Raw genomic sequence first — 19,647 nt, 5'->3', positions numbered from 1 at the left:
GTGCACGTGTGTGTGATGCAGCAGATCACGCATCTGCGGCATCAGAATTGGCAGGCAGAATCCAGGAGTTGGCGTGGATGGTGATGGTGTTTGACGAGCGACTCTGGTCCGGCCGCCCACGTTGCTTCTGCCTGGAGAAATGGGGATTGACACTGGTCCGGCCAATCGGGGTGCGATGACCAGTGGAAATGGCCGCAGTGGAGATGGCCGCATATGAGTGCGGATTGGCTGCATCCGAGTGGCTGCTGGTCCGGCCACCCAGGATACACTGTCGATGTCGATGTAGATGGAGCGCTGGCCAGAGTCGACTGTATTGGCTGGCCTCGTCGTTGGATTGCCGCTGCTGTTTTTTGATGATGGCGTTACGTCACGGCCATCGGTTGACGGCAGCGCAATCGGAGAGGCGTCCGAATTGGGCCCAACTTGCAACAAAATGTTGCGGTTGGTGGCGAGGTAGGTACTGGAGAGGCTGATCTGTGAGTGTATTGACAGGTAAGTGTGATTAGTAAAAGTATTGGCTATTTTGTGTTGATGCGTGAATTGATGTTTTTTCTTCTTTTTAGCGGCAGTCTGGATGTTGATGGCGACGGCGATAGGGGCCTCAATTTCGCCCATTTTGCAGGAATTGGATGTCGAATTTAGTGTGGCAACTGCTGAAGAGGCAGCTCTATCGGAGGCGTGGCAGGCTACGTATGTTTTGAGTGAGTTTGGACCATTTTGTGTTGATGTGTGAATTGATGTTTTTACTCCTTTTAGCGGCAGCCTGAGGACTGGATGTTGTTGGCGACCGCGATAGGGCCTTCAAATTTCGCCCATTTGGCAGAAAGTGGATGGTGAATTTGGTGTGGCAACTGCTGGAGAGGCAGATCTATCGGAGGCGTGGCAGGTACGTATGTTTTGTGTATGTTTGGACCATTTTGTGTTGATGTGTATATTGACGTCATTTTGGTTTATTTACAGTGGCTGCTCTGGACCTGTGCGGTGGATTGTCAGGAGCGTCGTCAATAAATCCTAAAATGTCGTCCAATTGGCATCAGATGTGTGGTGTTGATGACGGGGCAGCTGCTGGAGGGGCAGATCTGTCGGAGGCGTGGCAGGTACGTGTGATTATTTTGAGTTTTGTCCATATTGTGTTGATGTGTGTATTGACGTCATTTTGTATTATTTCAGTGGCTGCTCTGGACCTGTGCGGTGGATTGTCAGGCTGCCTCAGGACCGACTTTTGGGCTCATCAAAAGTAGTCAGAGTAGTAGCTATCGTAGTCGTCTAGGATATCCGCTATCTCGTCGTCAACTGAATCGTCGTCCGTCCACTGGTCGTCGCCATCGTCGCTGAGTGCTTCGCAGTCCATATCAGAGTCCTCCGATACGGCTGCGGCGTCAGGTTGTGTATTGGCGGCGGGTCTTGTAGGTGTTGGTGCTGCTGCTGGTGCTGCTGCTGGAGTCTGTGTTGGAGGATTGGCCGCTGCTGAGCCACTGCCCTTTGCCTCCGTCAGGCTTGCAATTAATGTGGTAAGTTCTTGAAGTCGTTTCTCCAAGTTTTCTATTTTAACTGCATACTCTTTTAGGAGTCCCACACACTTGCCATCGCATTGGATGGCTGGCTGCTGCTGATGCTGGGGATTTCTCGGCGTCTGGAAACGTTTTGGAGTTGGCTGCACCCGTTGATCGCGCTGGCATTGGCGCCCCTTGGCCTGTGGCTGGGAATGATGGCCGCGATGCTGGTGCTGCTGCTGGTGCTGCCGACCCAAATTGTGTCCGCGCTGCTGCTGTTTTTGTTCTTGTTGCTGCTGCTGCTCTTGCCTTAGCTTTTTCTGGAACTTGGCCAAATGATTTTCGGCCGGATTGGCTTGCGCACCTCGGCTATACAAGGGCCTGCGGGTGTTGGGCGTTGCTGCTGCTGCTGCAGCTGGTGTTGGTGCTGCTTTGGCCCCTTGTCTGCCGCTTGAATGCTGCTGTTGCTGTTGGTGTTGTGGCCGCTTCTTTTGAGATGACTGCTGTTGCTTGGGGGCGGGGATATGAGGCTGCTGTTGTTGGGAAGGACGACGACTGCTCGTCGGCTGTTGCCGTTCTGCCGCTCGTGGCTGCTGCTGCTGCTCAGCATTCCCGGACCGCAACACCCTGCTGTAGGAAGGCCTGCCATTGCCTCTGGTGCCAGTGTTTGCTGTCTGCTGTTGTTGTTGCTGGGATTGGCGACTCGGCTGCTGAGTTTGAGGACGTTGTTGGTCAGTTGGCTGCTGTGGCTGCTGGCGTTGCTGTTGATACTGCTGCCTCTGCTGCTCACCGATGAGCCGGTTTGCCCTTAGCTGGCTACGAGCCTTTTTGTAGGCGGCACATCCCTTGTAGCAGCTCACGTGCTTGCCGCTACAGTTGGCGCATTTGGGATCCTCCTGCCTGGGTTTCCTGCATGCTGTTGTGGGGTGATCTCCTGCGCATTTCATGCACTTGTATGGCCGTCTGCAGTAGTTTTTTGTGTGCCCAAACTCCTGGCACCGATGGCACTGGGCTGGATCGCGTGGCTTGGCTTGTCTCACTATGGAGATGCATTGATTGGCCAGGTTTTTAATGTCAAGAATTGCCTCATGGCCACCATCCGCCTTGGGCTGAATCTCCACCTCAAAAATGTTTAGAGGCCTCCCATTAAAACGGTGTTTTAATCCTCGGATAAACCTGGCAGTGTATCCGAGTCGTTCCAGCTCCTCCGTTATCCAGCTGCTGGGAGTAGTGTGATGTAAATGACGCACTATTACACGATAGCCCCTTTCGCTGCGCGGCTGGGGTGTGTGCAGTTGGGTGCTATCTTCAGCTAGGGCGTTCTGTATGGCGTTGTATGTTATCATGTCGTCGCAGTGGACTCTGAGTCCACTGTTGGCCATCGATTTCGTTGTGAATTTCCCCACGTTCGGATTTATTGTCAATTTGTTAATCAGGGGTACAATTGCAGGCACCAGGGGCAGGAAGATTGTAGGGACCTTGGTGCTGCGTAATGACGGTTGGACGGGCGTTATATTTATACTAATGGCTGGCTGATGTTGTGTCTGATGGCTGATGTTGCGGCTGATGTTGCGTTCAGACTCCTCCCTTTGAGGCTCCCTATGTTGGACCTCACTTGGTGGGACCGGAACCTCACTATTTGGCGGTGTGCTTATTTGGCCAACATCTGACTCCATCTGCCGGGTCTCGTGATGCAGCCTTTTCGCGAATTGGCTCTTGAACATGGGCGTGTCCAGAGTGAGGCAGGTGAAGTCATCGTCATCTGTATCCGTTTCGATCGCCGCGCATCTTCTTTTGAGCGGCGAGCGAAACGAATTTGTAGTCAATTTATCCTTTGCTATAGGGGTAAGGGGCAGGGGCGAGGGCATTTCATTGGCCAGTAGCGGGGGAACGCTAATTAGCCATTCCTTTACCAGCTGTGTTCTGGTACTAGGCCTTGTCTGAGTATTATGCTCGTCCGCCTGAGTCAGAGTAGGCAGCAAGCATTTTCTGCTTCTGCTAGTATTATTGCGTTCAGCTGTCGTCAAACTTTGTTGCTGTTGCTGGTCAGTCCGTCTCCAACTCAGCCAGATCCGCATCCCCCTCTGAGTCGAACATTGGTTCGAAGAGGGAAGCATTTGCGGAGGGGTTCCCTCCCAGGGGCCTGGTCGATATGACGGCAGAACTTATTTGAGTAACGCACTCACCACCCGCTTCGGCTCTTGCCGAGTTGTCCATATCATCCATAACATCCATTTTGTTGGTCGTCAGATTTGGAGCAAGTGCGTCCATTTGGTGGCCTGGTCCAGGTACTCAGTAGCTTGCTTTTCCTTCCTCTTTCCTCAGTTGGGTTTATTGGCTTCACTATTACGGCACGGTTACAGATGATTATATTGCATTATTTGCAATTATTTGGCACATATTGTTTATTTAGTTTCCATTTAATTTAATCCCGGTTTAAACATGTATTTTAATACATTTAAAGTTCCACATAAAACAACAAAAAACACAAGTCACTTTTTTTTTTTTTTTCGATGTAATTAGATGCGCGTGCACGCCTACGATGCGCACACTCGCCCGCCAGCTTTGCTACTGGCGGAGTTTATTTCCAGCTTTTCCTATTACCATAACTTCGGCAATTTACATTTAAGCTTAACTTACAACAATGATGTGATTTTTAAAATTGGCGGGCAATTGACATTAACATTACATTAACATTAACATCTACAGACATGTTTACATTCTATCAGTATTACAGTCTGGCAGCCCTATTTTGACATTCGCAATAATCGACGTACATTTATACAAACAGGTGGTCACAAAGAGATAGTATTGAACAAATTGCAACATTAATGACATTTTTAAACTAATTTAATTCTATTTATTTTCTATTTAAGGTACTGGAGGATCATCATCGTCGTCTGGAGCAGTGTGGATGGCACAGGGCGCATCCGCCTCAGCGCTGGATGTGCACGTGTGTGTGATGCAGCAGATCACGCATCTGCGGCATCAGAATTGGCAGAGGCTGGATCCAGGAGTTGGCGTGAATGGAGATGGGGTTTGATGAGCGACTCTGGTCCGGCCGCCCACGTTGCTTCTACCTGGAGAAATGGGGATTGACACTGGTCCGGCCAATCAGGGTGCGTTGGCCAGTGGAAATGGCCGCAGTGGAGATGGTCGCATATGAGTGCGGATTGGCTGCATCCGAGTGGCTGCTGGTCCGGCCACCCAGGATGCATTGTCGATGCAGATGGAGATGGAGATGGCGCGCTGGCCATTGTCGTCTGTATTGGCTGGCCTCGTCGTTGGATTGCTGCTGCTGCTGTTTTGTGATGATGATGGCGTGACGTCACGGCCATCGGTTGCTGGCAGCGTTGTCGGAGGGGCGTCCAAATTGGGCCCAACTTGCAACACAATGTTGCAGTTGGTGGCGAGGCAGGTACTGGAGAGGCTGATCTGTGAGTGTATTGACAGGTAAGTGTGATTAGTAAAAGTATTGGCTATTTTGTGTTGATGCGTGAATTGATGTTTTTTTCTTCTTTTAGCGGCAGCCTGGATGTTGTTGGCGACGACGATAGGGTCTTCAAATTTCGCCCATTTGGCAGGAATTGGATGGCGAAATTGTCGTGGCACCTGCTGGAGAGGCAGCTCTATCGGAGGCGTGGCAGGTACGTATGTTTAGTGTGAGTTTGGACCATTTTGTGTTGATGTGTGTATTGATGTTTTTTCATCTTTTTAGCGGCAGCCTGAGGACTGGATGTTGCTGGCGACCGCGATAGGGCCTTCAAATTTCGCCCATTTGGCAGAAAGTGGATGGTGAATTTGGTGTGGCAACTGCTGGAGAGGCAGATCTATCGGAGGCGTGTCAGGTACGTATGTTTTGTGTATGTTTGGACCATTTTGTGTTGATGTGTATATTGACGTCATTTTGGTTTATTTACAGTGGCTGCTCTGGACCTGTGCGGTGGATTGTCAGGAGCGTCGTCAAATAAATCCCAAAATGTCGTCCAATTGGCATCAGATGTGTGGTGTTGATGACGGGGCAGCTGCTGGAGGGGCAGATCTGTCGGAGGCGTGGCAGGTACGTGTGATTATTTTGAGTTTTGTCCATATTTTGTTGGTATGCGAATTGACGTCATTTTTGGTTTGTTTCAGTGGCTGCTCTGGACCTGTGCGGTGGATTGTCAGGAGCGTCGTCAATGAATTCCAGGAATGTCGTCAAATTAGCAGCAAAAGTTTGGTCTATTTGTCGTGGCATCTGCTGGTGGGGCAGCTCTGTCGATGGCGTGGCAGGTGAGTACGTATTGGTTATGTGAGTTAATGATTTCCATCTATTTTAGTGGCTGCCTCAGGACCGACTTTTGGGCTCATCAAAAGTAGTCAGAGTAGTAGCTATCGTAGTCGTCTAAGATATCCGCTATCTCGTCGTCAACTGAATCGTCGTCGGTCCACTGGTCGTCGCCATCGTCGCTGAGTGCTTCGCAGTCCATATCAGAGTCCTCCGATACGGCTGCGGCGTCAGGTTGTGAATTGGCGGCGGGCCTTGTAGGTGTTGGTGCTGCTTCTGGTGCTGCTGCTGGAGTCTGTGTTGGAGGATTGGCCGCTGCTGAGTCACTGCCCTTTGCTTCCGTCAGGCTTGCAATTAATGTGGTAAGTTCTTGAAGTTTTTTCTCCAAGTTTTCTATTTTAACTGCGTACTCTTTCAGGATTTCCACACACTTGCCATCGCATTGAATGGCTGGCTGCTGCTGCTTATGCTGGGGATTTCTCGGCGTCTGGAAACGTTTTGGAGTTGGCTGCACCCGTTGATCGCGCTGGCATTGGCGCCCCTTGGCCTGTGGCTGGGAATGATGGCCGCGATGCTGGTGCTGCTGCTGGTGCTGCCGACCCAAATTGTGTCCGCGCTGCTGATGTTTTTGTTGCTGCTGCTCTTCCCTTAGCTTTTGCTGGATCTTGGCCAAATGATTTTCGGCCGGATTGGCTTGCGCACCTCGGCTATACAAGGGCCTGCGGGTGGTGGGCGTTGCTGCTGCAGCTGGTGTTGGTGCTGGTGCTGCTTTGGCCCCCTGTCTGCCGCTTGAATGCTGCTGTTGCTGTTGGTGTTGTGGCCGCTTCTTTTGAGATGACTGCTGTTGCTTGGGGGCGGGAATATGAGGCTGCTGTTGTTGGGAAGGACGACGACTGCTCGTCGGCTGTTGCCGTTCTGCCGCTCGTGGCTGCTGCTGCTGCTCAGCATTCCCAGACCGCAACACCCTGCTGTAGGAGGGCCTGCCATTGCCTCTGGTGCCTGTGTTTGCTGTCTGCTGTTGTTGTTGCTGGGATTGGGATTGGCGACTCGGCTGCTGAGTTTGTGGACGATGTTGATCAGTTGGCTGCTGTGGCTGCTGGCTTTGCTGTTGGTACTGCTGTCTTTGCTGCTCAGCGATGAGCCTGTTTGCCCTTAAATGGCTGCGGGCCTTTTTGTAGGCGGGACAACCCTTGTAGCAGCTCACGTGCTTGCCGCTACAATTGGCGCATTTGGGATCCTCCTGCCTGGGTTTCCTGCATGCTGTTGTGGGGTGATCTCCTGCGCATTTCATGCACTTGTATGGCCGTCTGCAGTAGTTTTTTGTGTGCCCAAACTCCTGGCACCGATGGCATTGAGCTGGATCGCGTGGCTTGGCTTGTCTTACTATGGAGACGCATTGATTGGCCAGGTTTTTAATGTCCAGAATTGCCTCATGGCCGCCATCCGCCTTGGGCTGAATTTCAACCTCAAAAATATTTAGAGGCCTCCCATTAAAACGATGTTTGAGTCCTCGGATAAACCTCGCAGTAAATCCGAGTCGTTCCAGCTCCTCAGAGATCCAGCTGCTGGGCGTGGTGTGGTGTAAATGACGCACTATTACACGATAGCCCCTTTCGCTGCGCGGCTGGTGTGTGTGCAATTGGGTGCTGTCTTCAGCTAGGGCGTTCTGAATGGCGTTGTAGGTTGTCATGTCGTCGCAGTGGACTCTGAGTCCACTGTTGGCCATCGATTTCGTCGTGAATTTCCCCACGTTCGGATTTGTTGTCAATTTATTTATCAGGGGTACAATTGCAGGCACCAGGGGCAGGAAGATTGTTGGGACCTTGGTGCTGCGTAATGACGGTTGGACTGGCGTTAAATTTATACTAATGGCTGCCTGATGTTGCGGCTGATGATTGTCCGTTTCCATCTGTTGGCTTTCAGCCTCTATCCTTTGGGGCTCCCTATGTTGGACCTCCGGAACCGGAACCACACTATTTGACGGTGTGCGTATTTGCCCAGCATCTGACTCCATCTGCCGAGTCTCATGATGCAGCCTTTTCGCGAATTGGCTCTTGAACATGGGCGTGTCCAGAGTGAGGCAGGTGAAGTCATCGTCATCTGTATCCGTTTCGATCGCCGCGCATCTTCTTTTGAGCGGCGAGCGAAACGAATCTGTAGTCAGGTTATCCTTTGCTATAGGGGTAAGGGGCAGGGGCGAGGGCATTTCATTGGCCAGTAGCGGGGGAACGCTAATTAGCAATTCCTTTACCAGCTGTGTTCTGGTACTAGGCCTTGTCTGAGTATTATGCTCGTCCGCCTGAGTCAGAGTGGGCAGCAAGCATTTTCTGCTTCTGCTAGTATTATTGCGTTCAGCTGTCGTCAAACTTTGTTGCTGTTGCTGGTCATTGTTTTTCTGTGTGCCGTTTACAGTTTCGGCATAAGTCAGTGTGTTTGTTTGTGTTTTGTTATTGGCGTAGGTCAGGCTAGCTTCGTTCTTGTATGTGTTTGTGTTTTGGTTCGGCGGGAGAGAGCAAGCATCTCTCTTTTTGTCATAAGTGTGTGAGTGCATGTTTGGCGGCAAACGCTTTGGGGCTTGATGTGACGAGCCTCCGTTTTGATTGTGCGCCGAGGGTTCGGCTGCCGAGAGAGCGCAAGCGTCGCTCTCTCTGATGCTTGTGTGAGTTGTTTGCTTGTTTTTGTTTTCGCTAATGTTTTGGCGCGAAAACATATGGGCATAACATTTGTTCTTGTTATGTTTATGTGCACTTAAATGCTCTTTTGTTAGTGCGAAAGCGCCGCTATTTTTGGAACCCGTTGCACTTTCGCTGGGGGCTATTTTTGTCTGCGTGTTTGTACGTGTATTTGATGGCGGTTTTTCTTGTATGTTGGCGTCTGTTTTTGGTGGGATTGGCGGGTATTTTCTAACATATAAACCCCTGTCCACGAAACGACGCTCGAACTCCAGCACCGTAGCTCCCAAGGAGCTCAGGGTACTCTCTGGCGAGTCCGTCTCCAACTCAGCCAGATCCGCATCCCCCTCTGAGTCGAACATTGGTTCGAAGAGGGAAGCATTTGCGGAGGGGTTCCCTCCCAGGGGCCTGGTCATTATATCGGTAGCACTATTTTGAGTAACGCACTCACCACCCGCTTCGGCTCTTGCCGAGTTGTCCATATCATCCATAACATCCATTTTGTTGGTCGTCAGATTTGGAGCAAGTGCGTCCATTTGGTGGCCTGGTCCAGGTACTCAGTAGCTTGCTTTTCCTTCCTCTTTCCTCAGTTGGGTTTATTGGCTTCACTATTACGGCACGGTTACAGATGATTATATTGCATTTATTGCAATTATTTGGCACATATTGTTTATTTAGTTCATTTAGTCCCGGTTGAAACATGTACTTTAATACATTTAAAGTTCCACATAAAACAACAAAAAACACAAGTCACTTTTTTTTTTTTTTTTTTTTTTTTTTTGCGCGTGCACGCCTACGATGCGCACACTCGCCCGCCAGCTTTGCTACTGGCGGAGTTTATTTCCAGCTTTTCCTATTACCATAACTTCGGCAATTTACATTTAAGCTTAACTTACAACAATGATGTGATTTTTAAAATTGGCGGGCAATTGACATTAACATTACATTAACATTAACATCTACAGACATGTTTACATTCTATCAGTATTACAGTCTGGTAGCCCTATTTTGACATTCGCAATAATTGACGTACATTTATACAAACAAAGAGATAAGTATTGAACAGATTGCAACATTAATGATATTTATAGACTAATTTAATTCTATTTATTTTCTATTTCAGGTACTGGAGGATCATCGTCGTCGTCTGGAGCAGAGTGGATGGCACAGGGCGCATCCGCCTCAGCGCTGGATGTGCACGTGTGTGTGATGCAGCAGATCACGCATCTGCGGCATCAGAATTGGCAGAGGCAGAATCCAGGAGTTGGCGTGGATGGTGATGGTGTTTGACGAGCGACTCTGGTCCGGCCGCCCACGTTGCTTCTGCCTGGAGAAATGGGGATTGACACTGGTCCGGCCAATCGGGGTGCGATGACCAGTGGAAATGGCCGCAGTGGAGATGGCCGCATATGAGTGCGGATTGGCTGCATCCGAGTGGCTCTGGTCCGGCCACCCAGGATGCACTGTCGATGTAGATGGAGATGGAGATGGCGCGCTGGCCATTGGTGTCTGTATTGGCTGGCCTCGTCGTTGGATTGCTGCTGCTGTTTTGTGATGATGGCGTGACGTCACGGCCATCGGTTGCTGGCAGCGTTGTTGGAGGGGCGTCCAAATTGGGCCCAACTTGCAACAAAATGTTGCGGTTGGTGGCGAGGCAGGTACTGGAGAGGCTGATCTGTGAGTGTATTGAAGGTAAGTGTGATTAGTAGAAGTAATGGCTATTTTGTGTTGATGCGTGAATTGATGTTTTTTTTCTTCTTTTAGCGGCAGTCTGGATGTTGATGGCGACGACGATAGGGGCCTCAAATTTCGCCCATTTGGCAGGAATTGGATGGCGAATTTGGTGTGGCACCTGCTGGAGAGGCAGCTCTACCGGAGGCGTGGCAGGTACATATGTTTTGAGTGAGTTTGGACCATTTTGTGTTGAAGTGTGTATTGATGTTTTCTTCTTTTTAGCGGCAGCCTGAGGACTGGGTGTTGTTGGCGACGGCGATAGGGCCTTAAAATTTCGCCCATTTGGCAGAAAGTGGATGGAGAATTTGGTGTGGCAACTGCTGGAGAGGCAGCTCTATCGGAGGCGTGGCAGGTACGTATGTTTTGTGTGTATTTGGACCATTTTGTGTTGATGTGTGTATTGACGTCATTTTGGTTTGTTTACAGTGGCTGCTCTGGACCTGTGCGGTGGATTGTCAGGAGCGTCGTCAATAGATCCAAAAATGTCGTCCAATTGGCATCAGATGTGTGGTGTTGATGACGGGGCAGCTGCTGGAGGGGCAGATCTGTCGGAGGCGTGGCAGGTACGTGTGATTATTTTGAGTTTTGTCCATATTTTGTTGGTATGCGAATTGACGTCATTTTGTTTTATTTCAGTGGCTGCTCTGGACCTGTGCGGTGGATTGTCAGGCTGCCTCAGGACCGACTTTTGGGCTCATCAAAAGTAGTCAGAGTAGTAGCTATCGTAGTCGTCTAGGATATCCGCTATCTCGTCGTCAACTGAATCGTCGTCCGTCCACTGGTCGTCGCCATCGTCGCTGAGTGCTTCGCAGTCCATATCAGAGTCCTCCGATACGGCTGCGGCGTCTGGTTGTGTATTGGCGGCGGGTCTTGTAGGTGTTGGTGCTGCTGCTGGTGCTGCTGCTGGAGTCTGTGTTGGAGGATTGGCCGCTGCTGAGCCACTGCCCTTTGCCTCCGTCAGGCTTGCAATTAGTATGGTAAGCTCTTGCAGTCTTTTCTCCAAGTTTTCTATTTTGACGGCGTACTCTTTTAAGGTTTCCACACACTTGCCATCGCATTGGATGGCTGGCTGCTGCTGATGCTGGGGAGTTTTTGGTGTCTGGAAACGATTTGGAGTTGGCTGCACCCGTTGATCGCGCTGGCATTGGCGCCCCTTGGCCTGTGGCTGGGAATGATGGCCGCGATGCTGGTGCTGCTGCTGGTGCTGCCGACCCAAATTGTGTCCGCGCTGCTGCTGTTTTTGTTCTTGTTGCTGCTGCTGCTCTTCCCTTAGAATTTGCTGGAACTTGGCCAAATGATTTGAAGCCGGATTGGCTTGCGCACCTCGGCTATACAAGGGCCTGCGGGTGTTGGGCGTTGCTGCTGCTGCTGCAGCTGGTGTTGGTGCTGCTTTGGCACCTTGTCTGCCGCTTGAATGCTGCTGTTGCTGTTGGTGTTGTGGCCGCTTCTTCTGAGATGACTGCTGTTGCTTGGGGGCGGGGATATGAGGCTGCTTTTGCTGGGAAGGACGACGACTGCTGTTCGGCTGTTGCCGTTCTGCCGCGCGTGGCTGCTGCTGCTGCTCAGCATTCCCGGACCGCAACACCCTGCTGTAGGAAGGCCTGCCATTGCCTCTGGTGCCTGTGTTTGCTGTCTGCTGTTGTTGTTGCTGGGATTGGCGACTCGGCTGCTGAGTTTGTGGGCGTTGTTGGTCAGTTGGCTGCTGTGGCTGCTGGCGTTGCTGTTGGTACTGCTGCCTTTGCTGCTCAGCGATGAGCCTGTTTGCCCTTAAATGGCTGCGGGCCTTTTTGTAGGCGGGACAACCCTTGTAGCAGCTCACGTGCTTGCCGCTACAATTCGCGCATTTAGGATCCTCCTGCCTGGGTTTCCTGCATGCTGTTGTGGGGTGATCTCCTGCGCATTTCATACACTTGTATGGCCGTCTGCAGTAGTTTTTTGTATGCCCAAACTCCTGGCACCGATGGCACTGGGCTGGATCGCGTGGCTTGGCTTGTCTTACTATGGAGACGCATTGATTGGCCAGGTTTTTAATGTCCAGAATTGCCTCATGGCCGCCATCCGCCTTGGGCTGAATTTCAACCTCAAAAATGTTTAGAGGCCTTCCATTAAAACGGTGTTTGAGTCCTCGGATAAACCGGGTGGTGTATCCGAGCCGTTCCAGCTCCTCCGTTATCCAGCTGCTGGGAGTAGTGTGATGTAAATGACGCACTATTACACGGTAGCCCCTTTCACTGCGCGGCTGGTGTGTGTGCAATTGGGTGCTGTCTTCAGCTAGGGCGTTCTGAATGGCGTTGTAGGTTGTCATGTCGTCGCAGTGGACTCTGAGTCCACTGTTGGCCATCGATTTCGTTGTGAATTTCCCCACGTTCGGATTTGTTGTCAATTTATTTATCAGGGGTACAATTGCAGGCACCAGGGGCAGGAAGATTGTTGGGACCTTGGTGCTGCGTAATGACGGTTGGACGGGAGTTATATTTATACTAATGGCTGGCTGATGTTGCGGCTGATGGTTGTCCGTCTCCATCTGTTGGCTTTCAGCCTCTATCCTTTGGGGCTCCCTATGTTGGACCACCGGAACCGGAACCACACTATTTGACGGTGTGCGTATTTGCCCAGCATCTGACTCCATCTGCCGGGTCTCATGATGCAGCCTTTTCGCGAATTGGCTCTTGAACATGGGCGTGTCCAGAGTGAGGCAGGTGAAGTCATCGTCATCTGTATCCGTTTCTGTAGTCAGGTTATCCTTTGCTATAGGGGTAAGGGGCAGGGGCGAGGGCATTTCATTGGCCAGTAGCGGGGGAACGCTAATTAGCCATTCCTTTACCAGCTGTGTTCTGGTACTAGTCCTTGTCTGAGTATTATGCTCGTCCGCCTGAGTCAGAGTGGGCAGCAAGCATTTTCTGCTTCTGCTAGTATTATTGCGTTCAGCTGTCGTCAGACTTTGTTGCTGTTGCTGGTCATTGTTTTTCTTTATGCCGTTTATGATTTCGGCATAAGTCAATGTGTTTGTTTGTGTTTTGTTATTGGCGTAGGTCAGGCTAGCTTCGTTCTTGTATGTGTTTGTGTTTTGGTTCGGCGGGAGAGAGCAAGCATCTCTCTTTTTGTCATAAGTGTGTGAGTGCATGTTTGGCGGCAAACGCTTTGGGGCTTGATGTGACGAGCCTCCGTTTTGATTGTGCGCCAAGGGTTCGGGCGCTGAGAGAGCGCAAGCGTCGCTCTCTCTGATGCTTGTGTGAGTTGTTTGATTGTTATTGTTTTCGCTAATGTTTTGGCGCGAAAACATATGGGCATAACATTTGTTCTTGTTTTGTTTATGTGCACTTAAATGCTCTTTGGTAAGAGCGAAAGCGCCGCTATTTTGGGAACCCGTTGCACTTTCGCTGGGAACTATTTTTGTCTGCGTGTTTGTACGTGTATTTGATGGCGGTTTTTCTTGTATGTTGGCGTCTGTTTTTGGTGGGATTGGCGGGTATTTTCTAACATATAAACCCCTGTCCACGAAACGACGCTCGAACTCCAGCACCGTAGCTCCCAAGGAGCTCAGGGTACTCTCTGGCGAGTCCGTCTCCAACTCGGCCAGATCCGCATCCCCCTCTGAGTCGAACATTGGTTCGAAGAGGGAAGCATTTGCGGAGGGGTTCCCTCCCAGGGGCCTGGTCATTATATCGGTAGCACTATTTTGAGTAACGCACTCACCACCCGCTTCGGCTCTTGCCGAGTTGTCCATAGCATCCATAACATCCATTTTGTTGGTCGTCAGATTTGGAGCAAGTGCGTCCATTTGGTGGCCTGGTCCAGGTACTCAGTAGCTTGCTTTTCCTTCCTCTTTCCTCAGTTGGGTTTATTGGCTTCACTGTTACAGCGCGATCAGAGATGATTATATTGCATTATTTGCAATTATTTGGCACATATTGTTTATTTAGTTTCATTTAATTTAGTCCCGGTTTAAACATGTATTTTAATACATTTAAAGTTCCACATAAAACAACAAAAAACACAAGTCACTTTTTTTTTTCGATGTAATTAGATGCGCGTGCACGCCTACGATGCGCACACTCGCCCGCCAGCTTTGCTACTGGCGGAGTTTATTTCCAGCTTTTCTTATTACCAGTACTTCGGCAATTTACATTTAAGCTTAACTAACAACAATAATGTGATTTTTAAAATTGGCGGGTTGTTAACATTAACATTAGCATTACAGTAGCATTACATTAACATTAACATTAAAACATGAAACTAATGGTCTGGCAGCCCTTATGTGTCAATCACAGGATTAACGTACATAAATCAGCAGGTGGTCACAAACAGATAAGTATTGACAATATTGAACAATTATTTACATTTTAATTTAATTTAATTCTATTTTATTTCTATTTGCAGGTACTGGATCATCGTCGTCGTCTGGAGCAGAGTGTTTGGCACGGTGCGCAACCGTCCGGCGCTGGATGAGCGCGTGTGTAAGGTGCGGCAGGAGACGTGGACAATGCACAGCGCCGTGCAGAGTGGATGGAGCGATCGCCGTGGTCCTCCAGGTGGCCCGGGATTCGGCCAGATTTGTGTGGCGATGGTTGCCAGCAGCCATGAAGCGCAGGAAAACCACCCCTGCGTGGATTCGGATGCGCCATGTGTGCAGCGCAAGCGTGTCCAAATTGGCATTCATGGCCAACCAGCAGCCGTAATGACTCTCGTCCGCGGAGCCCTTCTGGAGGCCGGATGCCGTGGTGACGCCCATGAGAAAGGATCAGAGGAGCAACTAGGGGTGTCGCCCGGTGTCGCAAGCGTGTTTGTACACGCTTCAGGTGAGTTTTGTGCCGTTTTATATTACTCTGTGGAGGGGATAATTTTGCAAATTTTAATGTCATTTTTACATTTACCAGGTACAACGACAATGTCCACCACAGGAACATTGGACTTGCTGCGGCCGGATTGCGACGTCCCAGTGAGCGGCGCCTTGCTGCACCGAAGTGCGGAGTCACTGTGGCGGTGTGCGCAATGTGCCGGCCGGCATCATCGTCGTTGTTGTGGTCATCGTCATCTGAGATGGATTGGACATCGGTGATGATTTGGACGTCGTCGTCGTCGTCGTCATCTGAGATGATTTGGACGTCGTCGTCGTCGTCGTCGTCGACCACCCGTTCAAGGCGCCGTCGGACTTGCTCCAGTCCGTGGTCCAGAAGTGCCTCTTGCGGATTGCGTCGATGGCTGTCGTCCAGGGTGCGTGAGCTGCTGCTTGCAGCCCGTGTCTGGCAACGATGATGTGACGTCTGCCGGTTGCTGCTCGCCAGAATTTGCCGTGTCTGCTGCTGAGTCCGCTGCTGCGTCTGCTGCTGCATCCTGTTGTTGTGTCTGCTGCTGAGTCCGCTGCTGCGTCTGCTGCTGGGTCCGCTGCTGCGTCTGCTGCTGCATCTGCTGCTGAGTCTGCTGCTGCGTCTGCTGCTGAGTCTGCTGCTGCGTCTGCTGCTGCGTCGCTGGATCGGGATCCCCCTCGTAATCTGGCAGGATTATCCTTTGGACAGAAAGTGGCTGGCCGAAGATAAGAGCCACTATTCTTTCTCGGGGAGTTTGGCCGCTGAGGTATCGTTTTCTGAAGCAATTTATCATCGATTCGTTGAACCTTTCGGGGTTCGGATTGATGATATTTTGTTGATGGATTCTTCTTAATTGCCTGGCGTCTGATTCCTCCTGTCTCTTTCTTTTCAGCTCCTCCTCTTCGAGACGGACCAGCGTTGGAAGCGATTCCTCGGAGATGGCCGGATCTGGATGTTGATGATGATGGCTGCTCCGATCCTGATTTTGAGGCTGCAGCGGGCGGAAGTGTTGGAGCAGCTGTTGCAGATAACGTGGTCTCTGCAATCGCTGTGGTTCATACGGCTGCAGTAATAGTTTCCGAGCCTCCGGATTGACATGGCAAGCCAAGGAGTTGGCGAAGCGCCCACTTGCCGCATGGAACACTTCGTCGATTGTGTCTAGATTGTGAGTCTGTCTTATCGCATCGTTCCTGGTGAACCTTGTCGCCTTCATTGCCCGTCTAATAATTTTATTTTGTAGGCTTTGCACCCGTCGCAGCTGGGAATCGGATGTAAGTGCGCCCCAAACCGGAAGACCATATTGCCAAATGGGCATGATGAGCTGCTTGATGACTATAGCCTTGGTTTCGCTTGGCAGCCGGCTTTTTGGGCCAGCAAGCCAGTCCAGTTTGGCCGCTCTTGATCGGAGTTTTGTGCAGATCCTCGTGATGTGTGAGCTTAGGGTGAGTTTTTTGTCCAATTTTATGCCCAGATATGTGTGTGATTTGGACAGTGGCACAGCCTGTCCATTTATAGTCGGCGTTTGCCTTAAGTCCGTTGATCTAATTGTCCTCAGTGTGAATATTACATGTCCGGTTTTTTTCGCATTTATGTTAATGCACCACTTCTTGGCCCATATAGAGAAGTGAGTCAGGTATCTTTGGTTATATTTGACTGCCACATTTGGGATTGCAGATGCGCTCATTATCACCGTGTCGTCGGCATACGTGGACAGCAGCATTGATTCCCGTTCTGGATGGAAGCCAGTGCTGTCCTGGATGAGGTGAGGCATTGGCATGTCCGAGGCATAGATTGTGTATAGGATTGGCCCAAGTACACTACCCTGCGGGACTCCAGCTGATATTTTTCCGATCCTTGACAGTTCCTCGTCTCCGCAGCTCACACAAAAAGTGCGTTCAGCCAGGTAGCTCTCCAGAATGCAGTACAAATTTAAAGGCAGCAGCTTCATCAACTTGTACAGCAGCCCTTCATGCCATACTCGGTCAAAAGCTTCGGAAATGTCCAGGAAAATTGCCGAGCAAACTTGTTTTTTCTCATACGCCTTGAGGATGTATTGAGTGACTCGAGCCAGCTGCTGTTCAGTGCCATGCTCCCGCCGAAATCCAAATTGGTAATTGGGTACGGCCTTGGCAAAATTCTCCACCTCAAACAGTCTCGCCATCAGCAATTTTTCAAAGATCTTTGAAAGGCCAGATAATAGACTGATTGGCCGGTAGGAACACATGTCTGCTGTGTTTTTGCCCGGTTTTAAAATCATTTTAATCTGGGCATGTTTCCACTGACTTGGAAAGTGGCCCAGCCTGAAAATGGAGTTATATATTAGTATTAAATATAATAGCGCTTTTTTTGGCAAATTTTTAATCAGTTTGTTATTGATTTTGTCTCCCCCAGGTGATTTGGACAGCTCCAATGCATCCACAATCTGCATCAGCTCAGGCAGTGTGACTGGTCTGAAGGGAATCCTGGTTTCCTGGTCCGGTTGTAGCTGCTTCTGCCGTTTTGACTGCTCACGCTCTCTATTGATTGCGGCCCGCTCTTCATCTGAATTGGACAGTATCGGGCTGAATCTCTCCTCCAGGTGAGTAGCAAAGGCATCGGCTGTCTCAGCTGTTGACTTTGTCCACGAGACACTTGCCTTGCCTCCAGTCAAAGTTGGCAGCCTCAGTGGCCAGTTTGGCTGCGGCTGTCTTTTGATTGTGCTGGTCAATTTCCAAAGTTTCTGCATTTGATAGCGGTCTTTGTTGTCAATCCCTGTGAACAGTTTGTTGATGTTTTTGTTTTTCAGGATTGTGAGCCCCTTGTTAAGACGATTTTGCGCCGCCCTGTAGTTTCGTCTGGCTTCGATGGTGCGGGTCGCCAGCCAGATCCTCTTGCACTGCTGTTTGATGGAGAGCAGCTCGCTTGTAGCCTCGTCCAGCTTGAGGTGATGGTGCCGGTGATGTTGCTGTGACCGCTGCTGATGATGATGCTGACGCTGCTGTGGCCATCTTCGATGAGTGTTTGGATGCTGCTGTTGATGTTGTGTTGTTGCTGCTGCTGCTGCTACCCGTATATTGTTCAAAAACAAGTAAACGACGTCATCAATGTCCTGCGCTATCCTAATCTCGGTGTTGAGATTGATCAACCGTTCCAGCGACTTTTGGAACAGGCTGATATTGGCGCGTGCTGGGAGCAGATGATTCCTGACTGTGGGCGTAGGATGTCTACGTCCACCGTTGCCGATCGTCAACTCCACCCTGAGCAGCAAGTGATCAGAGTCCAAAACCGAGCTTGAACGGATACTCAGGTGAGTGTCGTTGATTCCTTTGTAGATTCCAAAGTCAATCGCTGATGGTCTCTTTTTTTTGTCGTAGGGATAGTGTGTGGCACCACCGGTGGCCAGCAAATTGCAGCCGTTGTTGGTGTGTACAGCCTCCATCAGTGCTTTCCCTCTGGCGCATCCACGGGCATTTCCCCACCACACATGCTTCGCGTTCCAGTCACCGCATACAAGGAAGCCGGATGCTGTTTCTTCGACGCAGAGTTCTTCAAAATGTCTTATCAATCCAGTAAAATGGGCAGGCGCCCACTTGAATACAGGCGGACAGTAGATCGGCGCAAAAATAATTCCCTTTTTATTTTCCTTTTCAGTGAAGACGATGACAGGTGCACTCTGGATGAATGGCTTTGAAATTGGCTGCAGAGCAGAGTGGGTGACATCGTCCCGGACCAGGATGGCTACTCCCCCTCTGCGATCGTTTGCCGGATTTTGTGCAGTGTAAGTGTGGAATCCGCTCACAGAGACGGCCCTTGTGCGTGTTTCGATGACCATCATTAATTGTATTTTTTCCCTTTTCAGGAAAACTTCGACCTCGTTCAACTTGTTTGTCACACCACACGCGTTCCAGAAGGCAATTTTAAAAGTGTTGCCGTTCTGGCTGACGCTGTGGGTGGAAATAGTCTGTACTGGATTGACTTTTTGGTTTGACAGGCCATTCGGGACTGGACTAAACATAAAAGGCATCATTGGCGGAAGACAGGGCCATGTCCAAAGAGTTTGGTGAACTGCTATTTGTTGTTTTGCTTGTCTTATTTGTATTGATGTTTATTAATTTGACTATTGCAGAAAATAGACTATCGATTTTGGCCTCAAGTCTTGAGAGAAATTCTGCATTTTCTTTATGGGCATGGGACTGGAAATTTGCGGGGAGAGTTTTTTGCTGTTCTTGTTGCTGCTGGTGGTGGTGCTGCTGCTGCTCATCCCTCAACTTCTGTTGGAACTTGGCCAAATGATTTTCGGACGGATTGGCTTGAGCACCTCGGCTATACAAGGGCCTGCGGGTGTTGGGCGTTGCTGCTGCTATTGGAGTTGGTGCTGGTGCTGCTTTGGCCCCTTGTACAACTCTTGCGCGCTGCTGCCGCTGATGCTGCTGCTGCTGTGGCCGCTTCCTTTGTGATGGCTGTTGCTGCTCAACAGTACGGACATATGGCTGCTGCTGTTGCTGTGGTCGGCGATGCTGCTGTTGATGATTGTCCGCTCGTGGCTGTTGCTGCTGCTGCTCCTGCTCAGTAATTCCGCTACGTACTACCCGGCTGTACGACGGCCTACCGCTGCCGCTGATTGTTGCTAGCTGCTGTTGTTGTTGTTGGCGGCCCTGTCGTTGCGTCTGCTGTGACTGCTGCTGATGCTGCTG

General features: G+C 50.4%; 1 protein-coding gene and 1 long non-coding RNA gene across 2 annotated transcripts; both read left to right on the top strand.

Moving 5' to 3' along the window:
• The first annotated feature begins 14,791 nt into the window (after nucleotides 1-14,791).
• On the top strand, nucleotides 14,792-15,489 carry LOC113566892. Its single transcript, XM_026994052.1, has 2 exons — nucleotides 14,792-14,965; nucleotides 15,044-15,489. Exons 1-2 carry the CDS (start codon nucleotides 14,845-14,847, stop codon nucleotides 15,223-15,225), a joined length of 303 nt encoding a protein of 100 aa, XP_026849853.1. The 5' UTR covers nucleotides 14,792-14,844; the 3' UTR covers nucleotides 15,226-15,489.
• A 95-nt stretch (nucleotides 15,490-15,584) lies between these two features.
• LOC113566891 lies at nucleotides 15,585-19,093 on the top strand. Its single transcript, XR_003409265.1, has 8 exons — nucleotides 15,585-15,740; nucleotides 15,867-16,139; nucleotides 16,215-16,416; nucleotides 17,366-17,552; nucleotides 17,760-18,260; nucleotides 18,328-18,522; nucleotides 18,605-18,731; nucleotides 18,813-19,093. It is a non-coding gene; the product is annotated as an uncharacterized LOC113566891 (long non-coding RNA).
• The last annotated feature ends 554 nt before the right edge of the window (nucleotides 19,094-19,647 follow it).

Source organism: Drosophila persimilis, unplaced genomic scaffold (assembly GCF_003286085.1).
Source record: "Drosophila persimilis strain 14011-0111.01,24,50 unplaced genomic scaffold, DperRS2 tig00001202-arrow-arrow-pilon, whole genome shotgun sequence".
Classification (NCBI taxonomy): Eukaryota; Metazoa; Arthropoda; class Insecta; order Diptera; family Drosophilidae; genus Drosophila; species Drosophila persimilis.
This window is presented reverse-complemented; position numbering and strand designations above follow the sequence as displayed.

Bases quoted from the DNA above. Each gene is read 5' to 3' on its own strand.
- LOC113566892 (XM_026994052.1), top strand. From the start codon at position 14,845: ATGACTCTCGTCCGCGGAGCCCTTCTGGAGGCCGGATGCCGTGGTGAC. The intron at 14,966-15,043 runs GTGAGTTTTGTG...TACATTTACCAG, and splicing joins CGTGTTTGTACACGCTTCAG to GTACAACGACAATGTCCACC.